General features: G+C 35.6%; 1 protein-coding gene and 1 non-coding gene across 3 annotated transcripts in view; one reads left to right on the top strand and one right to left on the bottom strand.

Annotated features, from left to right (window-relative positions):
• The window catches only part of CDH12 (cadherin 12), a 307444-nt gene extending 305549 nt beyond the window's left edge, over positions 1–1895 (top strand). For both annotated transcript variants that reach the window (XM_065905321.1, XM_065905320.1), the window contains one exon: positions 1396–1895. In XM_065905321.1, coding sequence (XP_065761393.1) covers positions 1396–1895 — 500 coding nt within the window. The remainder of the gene's footprint in view (positions 1–1395) is intronic.
• Positions 1896–3874: 1979 nt separating this feature from the next.
• LOC136146754 (U6 spliceosomal RNA) lies at positions 3875–3981 on the bottom strand. The gene has a single exon (XR_010659043.1). It is a non-coding gene; the product is annotated as a U6 spliceosomal RNA (small nuclear RNA).
• Between the last annotated feature and the right edge of the window lie 15442 nt (positions 3982–19423).

Below are 19423 nucleotides of genomic sequence, written 5' to 3'. Positions count from 1 at the left end.
TTTTGTCAGAAATAAAGCAATGTTAACACAAGGTAAATCTAGATATGAATAATATGTAAGTGTCAGTTATGGGCAAAAATATTCAAGTTTTACTGTGTGTTAAATCACTTCAGTCACGTCCAACTCTTTGCCACCCTATAGACTGTAGCCCTCCAGGCTCCTCTGTCCATGGGATTCTCAAGCCAAAAATGCTGGAGAGGGTTGCCATGCCCTCCCCCAGGGGATCTTCCTGACCCATAGATTGAAATCGGGTCTCTTGTCTCCTGCAGTGTCAGGCAGGTTCTCTTCCACTAGAGCCACCTGGGAAGCCCCTCAAGTTTTATTCTGTGTGCTTAGCCATTCATCATATCTGACTCTTTGCGACCCCATGGACTGTAGCTCGCCAGGCTCCTCTGTCCATGGGGATTGTCAAGGCAAGAATACTGGAGTGGGTTGCCATACCCTCCTTCAGGGTATCTTCCCAACCCAGGGATTGAACCCGAGTCTCCCGCATTGCAGGCGGATTCTTTACTTTCTGAGCCATCAGGGGTGCCCAAGAATACAGGAGTGGATAGTCTATCCCTTCTCCAGGAGATCTTCCTGGTCCAGGATTTGAACTGGGGTCTCCTGAGTTGCAGGTGGATTCTTTACCAGATGAGCTACCAGGGAAAGCCCAAGTTTTATTACTTCAATGCTATACAGTTCTGTGTATGATTGGACAAGCCATTCTTTTATTTTTATCTTTTTTATATTAATTTTTTATTAGAGTATAGCTGACTTACAGTGCTGTGTTAGTTTCAGTATACAGAAAAGTGAAGTGGTTATTCGCATATATATATCCATTTGTTTTTAGATTCTTTTCCCATATAGGTCATTACAAGATATTGCCTACAGTCCCCTGTGCCACATCATAGGTTCTTATTCATGATCTATGTTATATATAGTAGTGTGTACATGTCAATTCCAATCTCCCACTTTCTCTCTCCCACGTTTCTCCCCTGGTAACCATAAGTTTCTTTTCTACATCTGTGACTGTATTTCTGTTTTGTAAATAGGTCCATTTAGACCATGTTTTAAAATTCAACATATAAATTATATATTTGCCTTTCTCTGTCTGCTTTTTTAAAACTTTGTAACAAATTACCTGACACTGAGATATTTAAACAGATGTCAAATATAAGACTACTGTTATTAGAATTTGTGAGATTTGCAATGTTTTCACTTTAGCTACAATTTAAAAATGAAACTGAATTTAAACAATGAAAATCAGCATAGATAGGATCCATGCAGATTACAATATGTGTACTTTGACAATAATAGGGTGTCATTAAAAAACTCAGCCAGACCTGATCAATTTAATTTCTTACAGAGAGATGAGCAGACACAGTCTCACTTTGCCCTTTTGTCTTGTTCTAGCCATAGTTGTGCTGTACGTAGCTCTGCGACGGCAGAAGAAGAAAGACACCTTGATGACCTCTAAGGAAGACATCAGAGACAACGTTATCCATTACGATGATGAAGGAGGCGGGGAGGAGGACACCCAGGCGTTCGACATCGGTGCTCTGAGAAACCCCAAAGTGATTGAAGACAACAAAATTCGCAGGGATATAAAACCAGACTCTCTCTGTTTACCTCGTCAGAGACCGCCAGTGGAAGACAACACAGACATAAGGGATTTCATTCATCAAAGGCTGCAAGAACATGATGTGGACCCCACAGCCCCGCCATACGATTCACTGGCGACCTATGCCTATGAAGGCAGCGGATCGGCAGCCGACTCTCTCAGCTCCATCGAGTCTCTGACCACGGAAGCGGACCAGGACTTCAACTACCTAGCAGACTGGGGACCCCGCTTCAAAGTCTTGGCGGACATGTTCGGGGAAGAAGAGAGTTACACCCCTGATAAAGTCACTTAGGGGAGAGGCCAAGGTTAAAACACAGCCCACAGAAGGAATTTAAGGGAAAGGAACATAAGTAGAAATCACACGCGTGCACACGCACGCACACACACACACACACACACACGGCTTTCTAGGACAAGATTCCTTTGATCTTCTGGTTTCTAGCAAGTTGCTATATTTATCATATTGTCAGCTTTGGTTTATTCTGCCAACACAAGATAAATCCTCTAGTGTGTACTTGCTTGGTTTTGTTTTGTTATTTTGGAAACACACTGAGACGAGCTCAGGCCTATTCAATACAATTTACTGACGTGACAACCTAGAACGAAGATAGCTATGTGGCATCACGGTGGAAGAGTGTTAGATTTTTCTTAATTCCACTAAAGTGCCTATTGAAACTCTTATCATTTAAAGCGGTGTAGAGTACTCTCTGCTGTGATGGCATTGCAGGATTCAGACACAGAGGACATAAAACAAAGACACTGTCTTTATGTCAAGGAGCAATAGCAACATGCCGACTTCTCATTCCTTTTAAGGAAAAAAGAAGAAAACTTTCTGAACTCCATCTTCTTATAATTAAACTGCTCTTTTTTCTTTTTTAAAATGTATGCCAATATATATTTGTTTTTTCCTACCCTTTCAGAAAATTGAAATAAATGCGATAATAACAAAGTTAATATGTAAGTCCCAAATTTTAAAAGCAATGTTTGATCTTAATATTAGTTCCTATTAAAAGTGTTCATGAAAATGTTAATTGTTTTCCAAAGAAATAAAATTTTTAAAAAGAAGATTAAAAAAAACCTCTTTATAAAAGAAGCCTCAGGCTGAAATTCAGATGAAAATAAATATTGGTTTTGTTTTAATATTGTGCCAGTGCGTGAAAGGTTGGTTTTAACAAGTCATCAGATCGTTACAGTCTTCAGTCATACCAAAAATTTAAGCTGTGTTATTATGAAACATTTTTGTGGAAAATGTCATTGATTTAAACAAGGGAAGATAAATTTATATACAGCTTCTCAGAGTTTCTTACAAGCTAGTGATTCTTTGATGAGCCAAGAAGATAAAACATTTATCAAATAATGCAGAATGGATTTATAGCATTTCTAAAAATATTTGCTAATAATTACCAAACAAATGAAGCATCAGGAACTTTGGAAAATTCAAACCAAATATAACACCTAAATGTACACTAATGCAAGATCTGGCAGTTGATTTACTTATTTTATTAATGTGAATTTCAACTTGGAGCATCATTCTATTGGAGCTCAGAGTTACTTCTTTACCCTATTGTCTATAATTCTAATATAAACAATATCATGACTCTCCTTTGTAAGAAAACTTACTTTTTAGTTTGATGAAGTTTCTTAGGAATCCTAGCTTTTATAAGCAGACAGGTAAGCTGCACTCATATACTGATACATCACTTTTAAGTGAACTTCACATTATCTAGAAAGGCACTTAACAAAACAGGTAACTACCTATAAAGTAAGAATATATTTTCTTAATATTATAACTATACAAGTGACTACTGAAATATTAAAACAATATGTAGGAAAAATAAAAGTTACTTATGAACTATTTCTGAAGACATCATCTATATCCAGCTGCATTTCTTAACTATTTATAATTATATTTGTATTGCAAAGTGTGAAAGGAAACTCACATATGGGGAAAATGGGTAGAAATAGAAATCATGTAGGCAAATTATATTCAGTCCTATTTATTATTAAATGCTTACTTCAGAAATAAATATCTGAGAGTTTTGTTGTGCTAATTTGGCCACTTGAATCTGCATTTCCCATTGCCCTTTCGGTGTCTCGTAACTGCAGACTCTGCTTTGCCTTCCTTATCAAGATCAACAGTTCTTCCCCACTTTGATGGCTTTACCTTTGTCTCATCCCAGGCAACTGCATTCAGTCTTGATGGAGTGTGATAATTTGCAGTATACTTTGCTTTGGGAAGTGTTCATGTAATTTTTTTTTTTTTTTTTTTTTTTAAATATGGAACGCTTCACGAATTTGCGTGTCATCCTTGCGCAGGGGCCATGCTAATCTTCTCTGTATCGTTCCAATTTTAGTATATGTGCTGCCGAAGCGAGCACTCATGTAATTTTTTAAAAAGCTGGTGATTCCATAACTATTCTGAAGGAAAAATAAATGTCAACTTCTGGGTCTGCCCCAGCAGCATGACTGGCTATGCCACGATGCAAGGTCCTTTGAAGAAGGTTACTATGCAAGTCACTTCCAGCTGATTCTTGTCAACAATGGCTGCTTGCTGCACCTTGCTAGAGAATCTGACTGCCTCTTCACGTATTTATATATCAGAAGCAATGATGCCACAAAGACTTAGGGGAAGCAGGTCATTTCAAGGCACATGACTGAGATACTAAGCAAGTACGTGAAATTGGTGGTTCTTACTTGCACCAAATGAGTAAGCCTTTTTTCAGGTAACTCTATCTTTTATGTTTGCTAAACCACTGAATTCATTTGTTACGGCTGCCATGACAAAGCAATGCAGACTGGGTGACTTGAAGCAAGAAGCTTCAAGCTTCAGGAAGCTAGAAGTCTAAGATCAAGGGGTCTGTAGAGTTGTTTTCTTCCAAGGGTCTCTTTCTTTGGCTTTTCCATGGTTGTCTTTTCTTCATTTCTCTACATGTTTTTGTCCTCGACCCCACGCCCGGGCTCATTCCTCTTCTCTAAGGACAGCAGTCACATTGAGCCCACTCACACTTTTTTTTTAAAATCTTCGTTAACTCATTAAAGGTCCTTTCTCCAAATATAGTCATATTCTAAGGTACTGATGGTTAGGACTTGAAAATATGAATTTTATGGGAATGTATTTAACCCATAAGAACCATAGAGATGTTAACAGGAAAAAAAATCAAAAACATATTTGATTTACAACAAAGAGGCAAACAAAAACAAAAAAAGTAAAAATCATAAATGGAAATAAGTTCATGTACAACGGGAAACCACAAAAGTGACAAGGTGAGCAGAGGTCTTTTGGTGCTCGTAAATTAGTAATATTATGGTACATCACTCACATTACTGAAAGTACTGGGCCTAATATTTCAATACTTGTAAATATCTAGAGATTCATTTTTATTTATAATATCACAGTAAATGGCCTTCATTCAGGAGTTAAACAATATAAAAATGCTTAAATTTTACATGGGAGGGGGTTGGCAATAATCATACATAACTTTTTAATTACATTGCATGCTTACCTTTACAGAAGTATATGTGTACATATTCTATGTAATATATGTATATTACTTCCATATTTTGAAAATGCAATCTTTGTGGTCAAAGAAGTATTAGATCAACACATGAATGAAACAGTGATATGATCCACTAGAAAAAAATTTAAAATTTATTTTGTACCAAATACTATCACTAACTATAAAAGTCATTTGGGGTCAGCGCCTTAAACTTCCTGTGATACTTGCCTCTTTGGCAAAATGAATTTGTTGCTCTTGGTGTTGTTTATGTTCCTCTGAAACTTCTTAACTCTTAAGTTCTGGTTATATTTACATGAAGTCCATTAAATAGTTTACATATTTATTACATAAAACTATGAGAATCATAGAGATCTTTAAAACATATTGTAAGTCACAAGCTTCTTTGAATTATGGATATGATTGGTTGTACATGGACTCACCATGTTCCATGTCAGAAGAGCTAGACAACTATTTCTCTTAAGTAATAGCTGTTAAAATTCTTCATCAAGATGGAATGGTAGAGGTGTGCATAGAAAGTAGTGTTAAAATGTAACCCTAATCTTGAGTCAAAGAGGAAAAACAAATGCTTTGAAGAAAAGATTAGAAAGGATATGTTATTCCTTGTCTTTAAGAGGAGGGCATTTTAAAAGTCCTTGAACAGGGCTTCCCTGGTGGCTCAGTAATAAAGAATATGCTGCCAACTCAGAAGACACGAGTTGAATCTCTGGTCTGGGAAGATCCCACATGCCATGGAGCAACTAAGCCTTTGTGCTCTACAATCATGGAGCCTGTGCTCTAGACCCTGGGAGCCATGACTGCAGCAAGGAAGCCAAGCCAATAAGTCCGAGCATTGCAACGAGACAAGAACCTGTGCAAAAACAAAGACACAGCACAGCCAAAAATAATAAATAAAATTATAAAAATAATAATGAAACTCATTGGGCAAGTTTTAGCAACTGTTGTATTAAAATGAGAATTCCTGGATGTTCCATGGTGGTCCAACGTTTAGGATGCTGTGTTATCATTGTGTCTGGGGTTCAGTCCCTGGCTGGGGAACTCAGATCCCCACAAGCTGTGCAGTGTGGCCATAAAAAAAAAAAATTGAAATAAAATAAAAAGAGAATTTTTAAAATCAAATGCAAATATGCTAGCACTATATTTGAGGCAATTTCCAAGTACTAAGAGATCAGAAAAGAATTGATGAAATGTCAGCATGCTACATCAGTTTAGTTCCTAAGAGAAAAAGAGTGAGAGGGAGATAATTTTGTAAATCTCTCTCCATGGTTGAGAATTTCTGTTGACTCTTTTGTATGAGAAAAAAAGAAAAAGTGAAAGTGTTAATCACTCAGTTGTGTCCAACTCTTTGGGTTCAGTCTATGGGAACCCAAAGAGTTGAACACAACTGAGCAACTAAACCACCACCAGTCAGCCATTCCCTTCTCCAGGGGGTCTTCCTGACCCAGGATCGAACTTGCCTGTCATATGTTACAGGCAGATTCTTTATTGTGTGGACCACCAAGGAAGACTCTCATCTAATGTACAGTTTAGCTAAGTACACAATTACAACTTGGAATTATTTTTCCAAGAATCTGAGTATTTCTTCCCTTATAACCATTGCTATAAATCAGTATACACACACAAGCACATATATATGTAATTAAAAGATAATTCCAATTTGCAGTATGTTTTTGACTGCCTTTGAATCCTTTTATTCAAGTCCCTTATATTTAGTAGTGCAGTGGATTCTCACAGCTATCAGTCAGTGCTTAAATTTCTCAAAAAGGAGTTCAACTTTATGAGGAATTTAATGGGTTTTTTTTTTTGTTTGTTTTTGTTGCCCAACTTTAAGATGAATAAATGGAAAATAGTCTGTTCAAACAACTTGTGCAGAACCAATAAATAATAAATGAATAGATGGCAAAGCCTTTCACTTGTGAAGAGTTTAAGTAAATTTATTTTCAATTTCAATTATGGGCTTCTCCTCACTATATTCCATATTCTACACCATTACATGTTACATCTCAATGGCAAATGTTATTAAAACAAAATCCTGGGAATTCCTGGTCATACTACAATAAAATATTGTACTTTCTTAAGAAAAGGGAAAAAAACTTAAATGTCTTTGAATTTGAAATCAATATTACTCAATAATTATTATTATAGAGTGATCAATATTACTCAATAACCAGGATTGTAAGACACAGCTGTGGCCTACAAGACAATTAAGAAATCAGTTATACATGAAAGTACTGAACTCTATGTTATCACGAATCAATGTATTTGATATGACATCAGTTTTCACTTTCTTTTAAATATTCATATTAACAATGTATTTACCTATGTACCTATACATACATATATATATGTATATAATCCTGACCTTAATTTTCTTGAATTTTCGATCCAGTTTTGTCTATTTTCCTTTCCCATGTGTATAAATATACTTTAGTTCTTGTTTTTGTTGTTGTTTAATCACTAAGTTGTGACTGACTCTTGCAACCCCTTGGGCTGTAACCCACCAAACTCCTCTGTCCATGTGATTTTCCAGGCAAGAATACTGGAGTGGGTTGTCATTTTCTTCTCCAGAGGATCTCCTTGACCCAGCGATCTAACTTGCATCTCCTGCATTGACAGGGAGACTCTTTACCCCTGAGCCATCAGGGAAACCCACTTTAGTTCTAACCATCTCTTAAATCTCCAACTTTTAAATTCAACTTACTTATACCTCTCCAAGTTCATCATTCACTGATCATGATATTTGCCATGGCATGATTGAAAACTTCAGTATGTCATCACAGAAAATTACGTGAGACAATCAGCAATTCTCCTTTTTTCCTCTTCTGCTCTGTCAATGTTTTTTAAAAAATGAGACAATAATAATATTAATAAAGAGGTGCTCATCACTGAGTATATACTTTGCAAAAAAATACTACAAAAATTTAATGTTCACAATCATTTTATGAAATACATTATTGTTTTTTTTTCTTTTTTTTGCACAGGAATAAACTATGCTGAGACACGTGAAGGAACTTGTTTACTTCATGACAAAGGACCCCAGTAAAACTATGATATGTGCATTTCGGCCCTTATCCCATGAGATGTGGTATACCCAACTTTCAGCTCACTCACATATAACTGACCTTTTAACAATCTCAAGTCTGCTCTGTTGTCCTACTACACTTGCTTGAAGTTCCCTTGCAAATTTGTAACTGAAAATCCCAATGATCCTTCCTTTCCCTTTTCAAAATATCTCTAGAGTTAAGCATATCTTCATATCTCACTTTCAATTTCTACCTCCACCTCTCAGCTCATTCATTTTTTGTTTCTTCTTTTAATGCTTCTGACACAGTCTACATAAATAATCCTATAGGGTCTTCCCATCTGTTCTCATTTCTTTTTGTCAACATTGTAAGATCTCCTGTTATAATCTTGTTTTTCATCCGTGTACACATATTATTCAGTGAATCGTTAAATCTCTATTTATATGTTTGCTCTTTAAGTAAGATGTGGAAGTTTTACTTACATACATTTGCTACTTTCTGAACACATATGCCTTGCCAACTCATTGGCTTCAAATTTATTGGATACAAGTGTATTTCTTAATCTGTCAGAATTAAGTATTTGTGCTGTTACTTGGGCTTGGAACTGTCCTTCTGCATCCCTCTCTCTCTCTCTATATATATATATAATATATATTGAAATTTGTTAAATCAGATATGAATGCTTCTTTTTATTTTTAGTTTACTGAGATCTTTAAAGTTATGAATGGCTGTTAAATTTTGTCAATATTTTCTATGTTAAAATGTTACAATCAAATGATTTTTCTTTGTTATCCTAACGATATGTTTGCTGACTTTATTTTTTGGGGCTCCAAAATCACTGCAGATGATGACTGCAGCCATGAAATTAAAAGACACCTACTCCTTGGAAGGAAAGTTATGACCAACCTAGAAAGCATATTAAAAAGCAGAAACACTATGTTGCCAACACAGGTCTGTTTAGTCAAGGCTATGGTTTTTCCAGTGGTCATGTATGGATGTGAGAGTTGGATTATAAAGAAAGCTGAGCACCAAAGAATTGATGTTTTTGAATTGCGGTGTTGGAGAAGATTCTTGAGAGTCCCTTGGACTGCAAGGAGATCCAACCAGTCCACCCTAAAGCAGATCAATCCTGAGTGTTCATTGGGAGGACAGATTTTGAAGCTGAAACTCCAGTACCTTGGCTATCTGATGCAAAGAGCTGAATTATTAGAAAAGACCCTGATCCTGGGAAAGATTGAAGGCAGGAGGAGAAGGGGACGACAGAGGATGGGATGGTTGGATGGTATCATTGACTCAATGGACATGAGTTCGGGTAAACTCCAGGAGTTGGTGATAGACAGGAAAGCCTGGCATGCTGTGATTCATGAGGTGGCAAAGAGTCAGACACGACTGAGCGACTGAACTCAATTGAACGTTGTTATTTAATTGCGAAGTCATGTGCAACTCTTTTGCAACCCCTGGACTGTAGCCCATCAGGTTCCTCTGTCCATAGGATTATGTAGGCAAGAATACTGTAGTAGATTGTCATTCCCTTCTCTAGGGGATCTTCCTGATTCAGGGATCAAACCTGATTTTTTTGCATTGCTAGTAGATCCTTTACAACTGAGCCACTAGGGAATTGATATGGTGGTTAAAAGAGCCTTAACTTTGAATAAATCATATTTGTTTTTCATATATATATATATTACCCGAATATCAAAACCAGAAAGGTCATTAAAAGAATTGAAAGAGATAAAAATCCTCTATAATTAATAGCATACCAAATCCAATTACATTTAAAATATAGTAGTCTTTATTTTCCCTTTTTTTTACAGTCATTTCTGGCTTTGATACTGGGGTACTGTTGATCTCATAAAATGAATTATTACTATTATTACTTCTCATTGTATTTCCTGGAAAATATTATGTACAATTATTATTATTTAACTGTCTGGTACAACTATCCAGAGATATAATTTTGGCCTAGTACATTTCTTGCTAGATGTTATTATGAATTTATTTATTCAGGATTATCTAGGTTATTTATTTCTCTTGGTATGAGTTTTGGAGTTTGTTTCTTTAAGGAATTAATCCATTTTAACTAAGTTATCAAATTTGTGGGCATAGATTTGTTCACAGTGTTCATTTATTATCATTTTGAGATCTGTAAATCTATAGTGATGACCTCCTTTCTTTCATTTCATACATTATTCATTTGTGTCTTCTCACCTCTTTTTTTTTTTTCTTTTTCTGGTTAGATTGGTTGGAGTTTTATCAATTTCATTGATCTTTTCAAACAACCAGGCTTTGTTTTTATTGATTTTTTTAATTGGAGGATAATTGCTTTCAATGGTGTGCTTGTTTCTGCACTACAACAACACAAATAAATCATACTGTATATATATGCATATGTATAAGTTGAAATAAGAATTAAAAAATTAAATGCAGGAATGGGAGGGGTGAGGGATGTTCCATGGTGAGGGATGTTCCAGAGGGAGGGAGTATATACGTATGTCTGTCCCTATGTATATATATATATATATATGCGTGCATATATATACATATAGTGTATTTTCTAATTTTATATGTATGTATTTATATATAAATATATGTTTTAATTTTGTATTTTATTTGAAATATTTTAAACCTAAATTGTTCTTCTTTTCACATTTCTCCATGATAGAGCCTTAGATTACTTTAGATCTTTTTTCTTTTCTGATATATGCACTTAAGACCATATATTTCCCTCTACACACTATTGTCACTGCATTTCTCAAATTTTAAAGAGTTGCATTTTCATTTTTGTTCAATCCAAAACACATTTTTAATTTATTTGGAAACTCCTGAAATCCACGTGTCATTTAAAAAGTGTTACTTAATTTCTAAACATTTAATTTTTTTTTAGTTTTGCTTCTGTTACTGATTCCTACTCTAATTCCATTGTGAGCTGAGAACATTTTGTGTGATTTTAAAATGTTATTAAGGTGTGTTTATAACACAGAAAAAGATCTATTTTGGTAATTGTCCCATTTCACCTTGAGAAGAATGTTTCTTTTACTACCTCTGGATGGAATATTCTATAAATGTTCACTATGAAATGTTATTGATAGAGCCATTCAGAGAATGTATTTTACTGATTTTTCTCCTCCTTTATCTATTAGCTACTGACAAAGAGATGTTGAAGTATCCTATAAAGAGAATGGCTTTTTCTCTCTCCTTTAATCTCTATCCACGTTTGCCTTACAAACATATTTAGGATAACAGAACTTCTTGGGGAGTTGATTTCTTCTTTATGTCTGGTAAATTCCTTTTTTAAAAATCTCTAATAATTTGCTTTTGCTCTGTTCTGAAGTCTGCTTTGTCTGAAATTCAATACAGTTACTCTAGCTTTCTTATGATTATTATTCAGATAGATACCTTTATCTACTCCTATACTTTTTGCCTCATGGCATCTTTATGATTTAAAGTCATTTTCATTTATATACAAAAATATTATTCTGTGTGTTTTTAATCTTCTCTGATAATTTCTGACTTTTAATTAGTATTTTTAGAACATTATACAGAAGTCCTTCTGTGTGGTGGGAAGATACTGAAAAGTGGGAGCATTCTATAATCTTCATATTAAATCTCAAAGTTTTAGTAAGACTGTGTCTCAAGTGTATGGCCTTCGAAAGTATTTGTCCAGTGTTACAGTGTTAAAAAAAAAAATCCTTACCTTTGCTCTCTTCAGTATTTTCCAATCTGTTTTCAAAAATTTTTTAATGAATTGCATGAGAAAATCCTCATTCCACGCTGATATATTCACTCATATTTCATTCACTCAATCATTCACTCAATGATTCACAAATCACTGCTATAATTTTCTTCATATAAAAATGTACTTAATATAAGGAAACAAATTTTCACTTAATCTAAATAAACTATAATAAAATGTAATAGAAATCTTTACAAAAAAATAATGAAATACATTAAACATTCCACTATAGTATTGTTCTTTCATTATGAATTTTAAATGTGATTCCTTGCATATGTCTGTACATATTTACATACACATATGTATATATACAGGTTTACATATATGTATATCTATCATTAAAAATATTGCATGTGGTGGATCTATCATTTCTTAAATTCAGTAACATTAAGTGAAGATAAAATTTGATATTTTATAACTGCTAAATATACATTTTTTCTTTTTTTAATGAATAAAGATGAATATTTTTAATGATAAAAGGTACAATTCACAAAGAAGATAGACATCATAAATCATTAGATATCTTAACAACAAAGAAACAAAAATAGCTAAAACAAAATCAAAAGAAGTATAAGGGAGAAGAAATGTGAGCCATTTCTCTGAGAATATTAGAGAATACTAGAACACTATGGAATACCAAGTTCCTATGTTGGAAGGTAATGTGAGAAAAGTGATTCTTTTTTTTTTTTTTCTTACGTAAGTCGTTTAACTGATGAACACCAAAAAATGAGCAGAGCAAAATTCCAGCCTTTCCTCATTATAGTTTATAATGAGCATTTATTATAACATCCCTTAAATTCTTGAAACTGTGAAAAGGTCATATGCAAAATCAGATGATAAAAATACTTTAGGTGGTGAGCTTACGAATGTTCCCACTGTAGACCCAGAAATGGAGGGAAATGTGAAACAGTTACCCTTAAAATCTAGGTTTATTATGGCATCTGTAAACTAGCTAGATAAAATCGCATTCAGATAGTATATTACAGATGTACTTAAGTCTCTTGTTCTTACAAGGCTGTTACTTTTTGGGGCTCAGAGCATTTCTGCTCTTAGGAATGCTAGCTTGCATACATTCAAAGGGTACCATAGCATGAGTAGTTTCTAAGCTTGTCGTTGTTCAGTCAGTAAGTCGTGTCTGAGTCTTGTGCAACACCCTGGACTGTAGCCCACCAGGCTCCTCTGTCTGTGAGATTTCCCAGGCAAGAAAACTGGAGTGGACTGCCATTTCCTCCTCCAGGGAATCTTCCTGACCCAGAGATCAAAGCCATGTCTCCTGGCTGGCAGGCAGATTCTTTACTGCTGGGCCATCAGGGAAGCCCTAACCAAGCTTAGGGAAAACTTTTATAGAAACAATAGTATAAAGTTCAATTAAGAAGGCACATCTAAACATTAGTCCTCTATTTTTAGATACACAGGCATATCAATTTTAATATTGAAAGGTCTGAATAAGCATTTAATGATAATATATGTTTCAGTTAAAGTTATATGTTTTCTATCTTTTATTTCATTTATACCTTCCTTGTGAAAGTATTCCCAACCTGATTAAATGCCATTCCTATAGTCACATTGCTTTTAAGTAACAGTTCTGAAAGAAGTAGGACCAAGTAAAAACAGCAGCTACAGAAACAATGATAGCTACAAACTCATCTGACTTTTAGACCTTGCAGAGAAATATTTCTACATAAATATAAAGAAATATATGTGTTTTATATCTGTTTGTTTCAATGCCAAAGATGCTTGACTTGTGAATGGGACTCCATTCTGTTAAAATAAGTCTAATCTTAAAGAAAATCAGTTTATTGAAAAAGTAAACATTTCCTTACTGCAGCACACACATCATGTTTCACCTTGAAGTTCACTCAAAAGATAAATTCATTTGCCTCAGTTTCCTAGAAATAACATTTGAAATTTGAATGTTTTTCAAATGTGAAGACTGAGGCACTAAGAAGTTATATAATTTCCCATGGTCTCAAAGCAAATAATTTTCAGAACTTTGATATGGACATTTGTTACACCAACTTCAGTGGATAAGCTCTTTCCATATCATTTTTCTGTCTCCCCTTGACATACCTAAGCTGGATAATCTTTTGCTTATCTCTAGCCCTATTTCATTTTCCATTTCGTATGGAAGTTGTTTTAAAATTATCTGCTAGATTCATTTCCAATCACTGCCACACATTACTCTTTTTCCTACCTATCTCAGCAGAAAATCAGGCTTCCATTTTTATAGAGTATTTTGTTTTATTGAAGCACTGTTGGTTTACAATACTACATTAGTTTCAGGTGTACAAAATAGTGAATCAATATTTTTATAGATTATACTCCATTTGAAGTTGTTACAAACTAATGGCTATATTTCCCTGTGCTGTACAATATATCCTTGTTGCTAATTTATTTATGGAGTAACTATTAATTATCTTTGTTTCACAAACTCTCACCCGTTTTTGTTCTCTTGTCTCTTAAATTTTGAGAAATATTTACACAATTTTCAATAGTGTCAATTATATAGCACCTTTACTGAAGCATAGTATTTGTTCCAAAGAATAGCCAGGAGAGATAAGAAAGCCTTCCTCAGTGATTAATGCAAAGAAATAGAGGAAAACAACACATTGGGAAAGACTAGAGATCTCTTCAAGAAAATTAGAGATATCAAGGGAACATTTCATACAAAGAAGGGCACAATAAAGGACAGAAATGGTATGGACCTAACAGAAGCAGAAGATATTAAGAAAAGGTATCAAGAATACACAGAAGAATTATACAAAAAAGATCTTCACAACCCAAATAATCACAAAGATGTGATCACTCACACTCACCTGGAATGTGAAGTCAGGTGGACCTTAGGAAGCATCACTATGAACAAAGCTAGTGGAGGGGATGGAATTCCAGTTGAGCTATTTCAAATCCTGAAAGATGATGCTGTGAAAGTGCTGCACTCAATATGTCAGCAAATTTAGAAAATTCAGCAGTGGCCACAGGACTGGAAAAGGTCAGTTTTCATTCCAATGCCAAAGAAAGGTAATGCCAGAGAATGCTCAAACTACCACACAATTGCACTCATCTCACATGCTAGTAAAGTAATGCTCAAACTTCTCCAAGCCAGGCTTCAGCAATATGTGAACCATGGACTTCCAGATGTTCAAGCTGGTTTCAGAAAAGGCAGAGGAACCAGAGATCAAATTGTGAACATCTGCTGGAATATCAAAAAGCAAACGAGTTCCAGAAAAACATCTATTTCTGCTTTATTGACTATACCAAAGCCTTTGACTGTGTGGATCACAATAAACTGTGGAAAACTCTGAAAGAGATGGGAATACCAGATCACCTGACCTGCCCCTTGAGAAATCTGTATGCAGGTCAGGAAGCAACAGTTAGAACTGGACATGGAACAACAGACTGGTTCCAAATAAGAAAAGAAGTACATCAAGGCTGTATATTACCACCCTGCTTATTTAACTTATATGTAGAGTACATCATGAGAAACTCTGGACTGGAAGAAGCACAAGCTGGAATCAAGATTGCCAGAGAGAAATATCAATAACCTCAGATATGCAAATGACACCACCCTTATGGCAGAAAGTGAAGAAGAACTAAAGAGCCTCTTTATGAAAATGAAAGAGGAAAGTGAAAAGTTGGCTTAAAGCTCAACATTCAGAAAACTAAGATTATGGCATCTGGTCCCATCACTTCATGGCAAATAGATGGGGAAACAGTGGAAACAGTGGCTGACTTTATTTTTCTGGGCTCCAAAATCACTGCAGATGGTGACTTCAGCCATGAAATAAAAAGACACTTACTCCTTGGAAGAAAAGTTATGACCAACCTAGACAGTATATTAAAGAGCAGAGACTTACTTGTCAACAAAGGTCCATCTAGTCAAGACTACCCTTTTTCCAGTAGTCATGTATGGATGTGAGATTTGGACTATAAAGAAAGCTGAGTGCCAAAGAATTGATGCTTTTGAACTGTGGTGTTGGAGAAGACTCTTGAGAGTCCCTTGGACTATAAGGAGATCCAACCAGTCCATCCTAAAGCAGATCAGTCCTGGATGTTCATTGGAAGGACTGATGCTGAAGCTGAAACTCCAATACTTTGGCCACCTGATGTGGAGAGCTGACTCATTTGAACAGACCCTGATGCTGGGAAAAATTGAGGGCAGGAGGAGAAGGGGACGACAGAGGCTGAGATGGTTGGATGGCATCACTGACACAATGGACATGAGTTTGGGTAGACTCTGGGAGTTGGTGGTGGACAGGGAGGCCTGGCGTGCTGTGATTCATGGGGTCACAAAGAGTTGGGCATGACTGAGTGACTGAACTGAACTGAAATATTTGTGACCTAAATATGTTTTGGTATTTGAAGGATGAGGCTGCAAAGAATGAAATCTTCAGATCACTATGCTGTTTATAATACTTTTCCTTTATACAAACTGATTTATTTATCTTTTACTTTCTTTTGCTTATTATCAGGTTGTCAAGATTTTCTAGTAACTTTAAGCAATAACAACACATGATTTTACTTTATTGGGTGCCTTCATTGTCATTCAGTTATCATTTCAAGAAGTATTAATTTTGTATCATTTGCACCACTGAGTAAAAAACAAAAAAAGAAAGAAAGAAAAGAGAAAACTATATGGGAGAGATTTATGCAATATTCTGTTCTATATAGATTTATATGAACAAGGGAAAATAGATTATAAAGAATTAAACAATGACTATAGTTTTAGAAGTACTCACACTACCACTCAACACCTCTATAATTAATATATATTCAGTTCTATTTATTTAACTTAGCACAAAAGGGAAAATGTGTCATTAAAGCATGCTTTAATGTAATCCTCTTCCTTTTCCACACAATCAGTGTCTCATCCCTTGATTACTTAATGCATGTCATTAAAACATTTAAAAATAATTTTACTCTGAGATTCATGGTAAATTGTTATCGTCTGCATCAGCAAACTGATTTTTCACAATAGTTGTATGAAATGAGGAGCTTGCTTATCTAATCTGATGCCAGGTTTTTTTAAAAAATTATCTACAGCAATGCAATAATGTTGCAATTTAATTATTTTATATTTATAGATTTCAACATATTAAATGAGGTGACATCATTATTTTCCTTATTATTCAAAGTGCATTTAATCATAGAGCACATATTTATAGGCTATCTATTCTGTTTAGAAATCATGCTACACACTCACATTCCCTAGTTCCTGGGAAATTAAACCAAATATATGAATATACAATTAAGTATAAATATATATGTATATATGTTTATATATATGTCAAATATATATATAAAACTGGTACCCCCTAAGTTTGGAGTGTTCAGAGAAAGAGATTGACAGTTTATGCTCTATCTTAGGATTAATTGTGGAGAAAGAAATGGCAACCCACTCCAGCATGCTTGCCTGGAGAACTCCATGGACAGAGGAGTCTGTTGGGCTACAGTCCATGGGGTGACATGACTGAATGAATAACACTTAGGATTAATTGATCAATTGTATGTTAGCTCCTGTGCATAGTATATTTCCTCAGAATCTATAAAGAGTAAATTTTAAGCATTGTGCAGCAAAATCATTATGCATAAATTATACAGTTGTACTGTTTATGAGCCTCTAAAAAGGGCAGTGCCAAAGAATGTTCCAACTACTGTCCAACTGTGCTCATTTCACATGCTAGCAAGGTTATGCTCAAAATCTTTCAAGCTAGACTTCAACAGTACATGAACCAAGAAATTACAGATGTATAGCTAGGTTTAGAAAAAAAGGCAGTGTAACCAGAGACCTAATGGCCAAAGTCCATTGGATCAAAGAGAAAGCAAGGGGATTCTAGAAAAGCCTCTACTTCTGCTTCAATGAGTACACTAATGCCTTCGAGTGTGTAGAAAATTCTTAAAGAGATAAAAATACAAGACCACCTTATCTGTCTCCTGAGAAGCCTTATGCAGGTCAAGAAGCAACAGTTAGAACCTTACAGGAAATAATCTGTGATGTGCTTAGTCACTCAGTTGTGTCTGACTCTTGTGACCCCGTGGACTGTGGCCCACCAGGCTTCTCTGTCCATGGGAATTCTCCAGGCAAGAATGCTGGATTGGGTTTCATGCCTTCCTCCAGGGGATCTTCCCAACCCAGGGATCAAACCCAGGTCTCCCACATTGAAGGCGAATCCTTTACCATCTGAGCCACAAGGGACGATCACATGGAAGAACGGACTGACTCTAAACTGGAAAAGGAATAAGACAATGATGTATATTGGCATCCTATTTATTTAACTAATATGCAGTGTATATCCTGGGAAATGCTGAACTGGATGACTCACAGGAGAGAATCAAGATTGCCAGGAGAAATAATCAACTTCAGGTATGCAGATAATACCACTCTGATGGCAGAAAGTGAGGAGAAACTAAAGAATGTCTTAATGAGGATAAAAGAGAGTGAAAAAGCTGACTTAAAACTCAACATTCAAAAAACAAAGATCACAGCATCCAGTACCATCACCTCATGGCATATACAAGGGGACAAAAGTGGAAACAATGACAGATTTTCTTTTTTTGGGCTCTAAAATTACTGTGGACAAAGACTGCAGCCATGAAATTAAAAGATGCTTGCTCCTTGGAAGAAAAGCAATGACAAACCTAGACAGCATTTTAAAAAGCAGAGGCATCACTTTGACAACAAAGTCCATCTAATCAAATCTATGTTTTTTTTTTAGAAGTCATGCATGGGTGTGAGAGTTGGATCAAAAAGAGAGTTGAGCACCAAAGAATTGATGCTTTGGAATCTTGGTGCTGCAGAAGAGGTTTCTCTGGTGACTCAGCTGGTAAAGAATCCATCTGCAATGTGGGAGACCTGGGTTCAATCCCTGGGTTGGGAAGATCCCCAAGAGAGGGGAACTGCTACCCACTCCAGTACTCTCACCTGGAGAATTCCACAAACTGTACAGTCAAACTGCAATATTGGACTTACCTGGTAGCTCAGTTGGTGAAGAATCCAACTGCAATGGAGGAGACCCTGGTTTGATTCCTGGATCAGGAAGATTTGCTAGAGAAGGGATAGGCTACCCACTGCAGTATTCTTGGGCTTCCCTGGTGGCTCAGCTCGTAAAGAATCTGCCTGCAATGAGGGTGGATGTGTTGGGAAGATCCCTTGGAGAAGGGAAAGGCTATCCACTTGAGAAAATACTCTTGAGAATTCCTTGCATAGCAAGGAGATCAAACCAGTCAATCCTAAATGGAATCAACTCAATATTTATTGGAAGGACTGATACTGAAGCTGAAGCTCCAATACTTTGGCCACTTGGTGCGTAGGAGCCAACTCATTATAAAAGTTCCTGATGCTGGGAAAGATTGAAGGAAAAAGGAGTAGAGGGTAGCAGAGGATGAGATGGTTAGAGAGCTTCACCAACTCAATGGACATGAGTTTGAACAAACTCCAGGTTACAGTGAAGGACAGGGAAGCCTGTATGCTACAATTCATGGGATTGCAAAGAATTGGATATGGGTGGGCAACTGAATGTTTCCAACATACATTTCACAGGTTAGTGCTGTT

This window comes from Muntiacus reevesi, chromosome 14, assembly GCF_963930625.1.
Source record: "Muntiacus reevesi chromosome 14, mMunRee1.1, whole genome shotgun sequence".
In the NCBI taxonomy this organism is placed as follows: Eukaryota; Metazoa; Chordata; class Mammalia; order Artiodactyla; family Cervidae; genus Muntiacus; species Muntiacus reevesi.
This window is presented reverse-complemented; position numbering and strand designations above follow the sequence as displayed.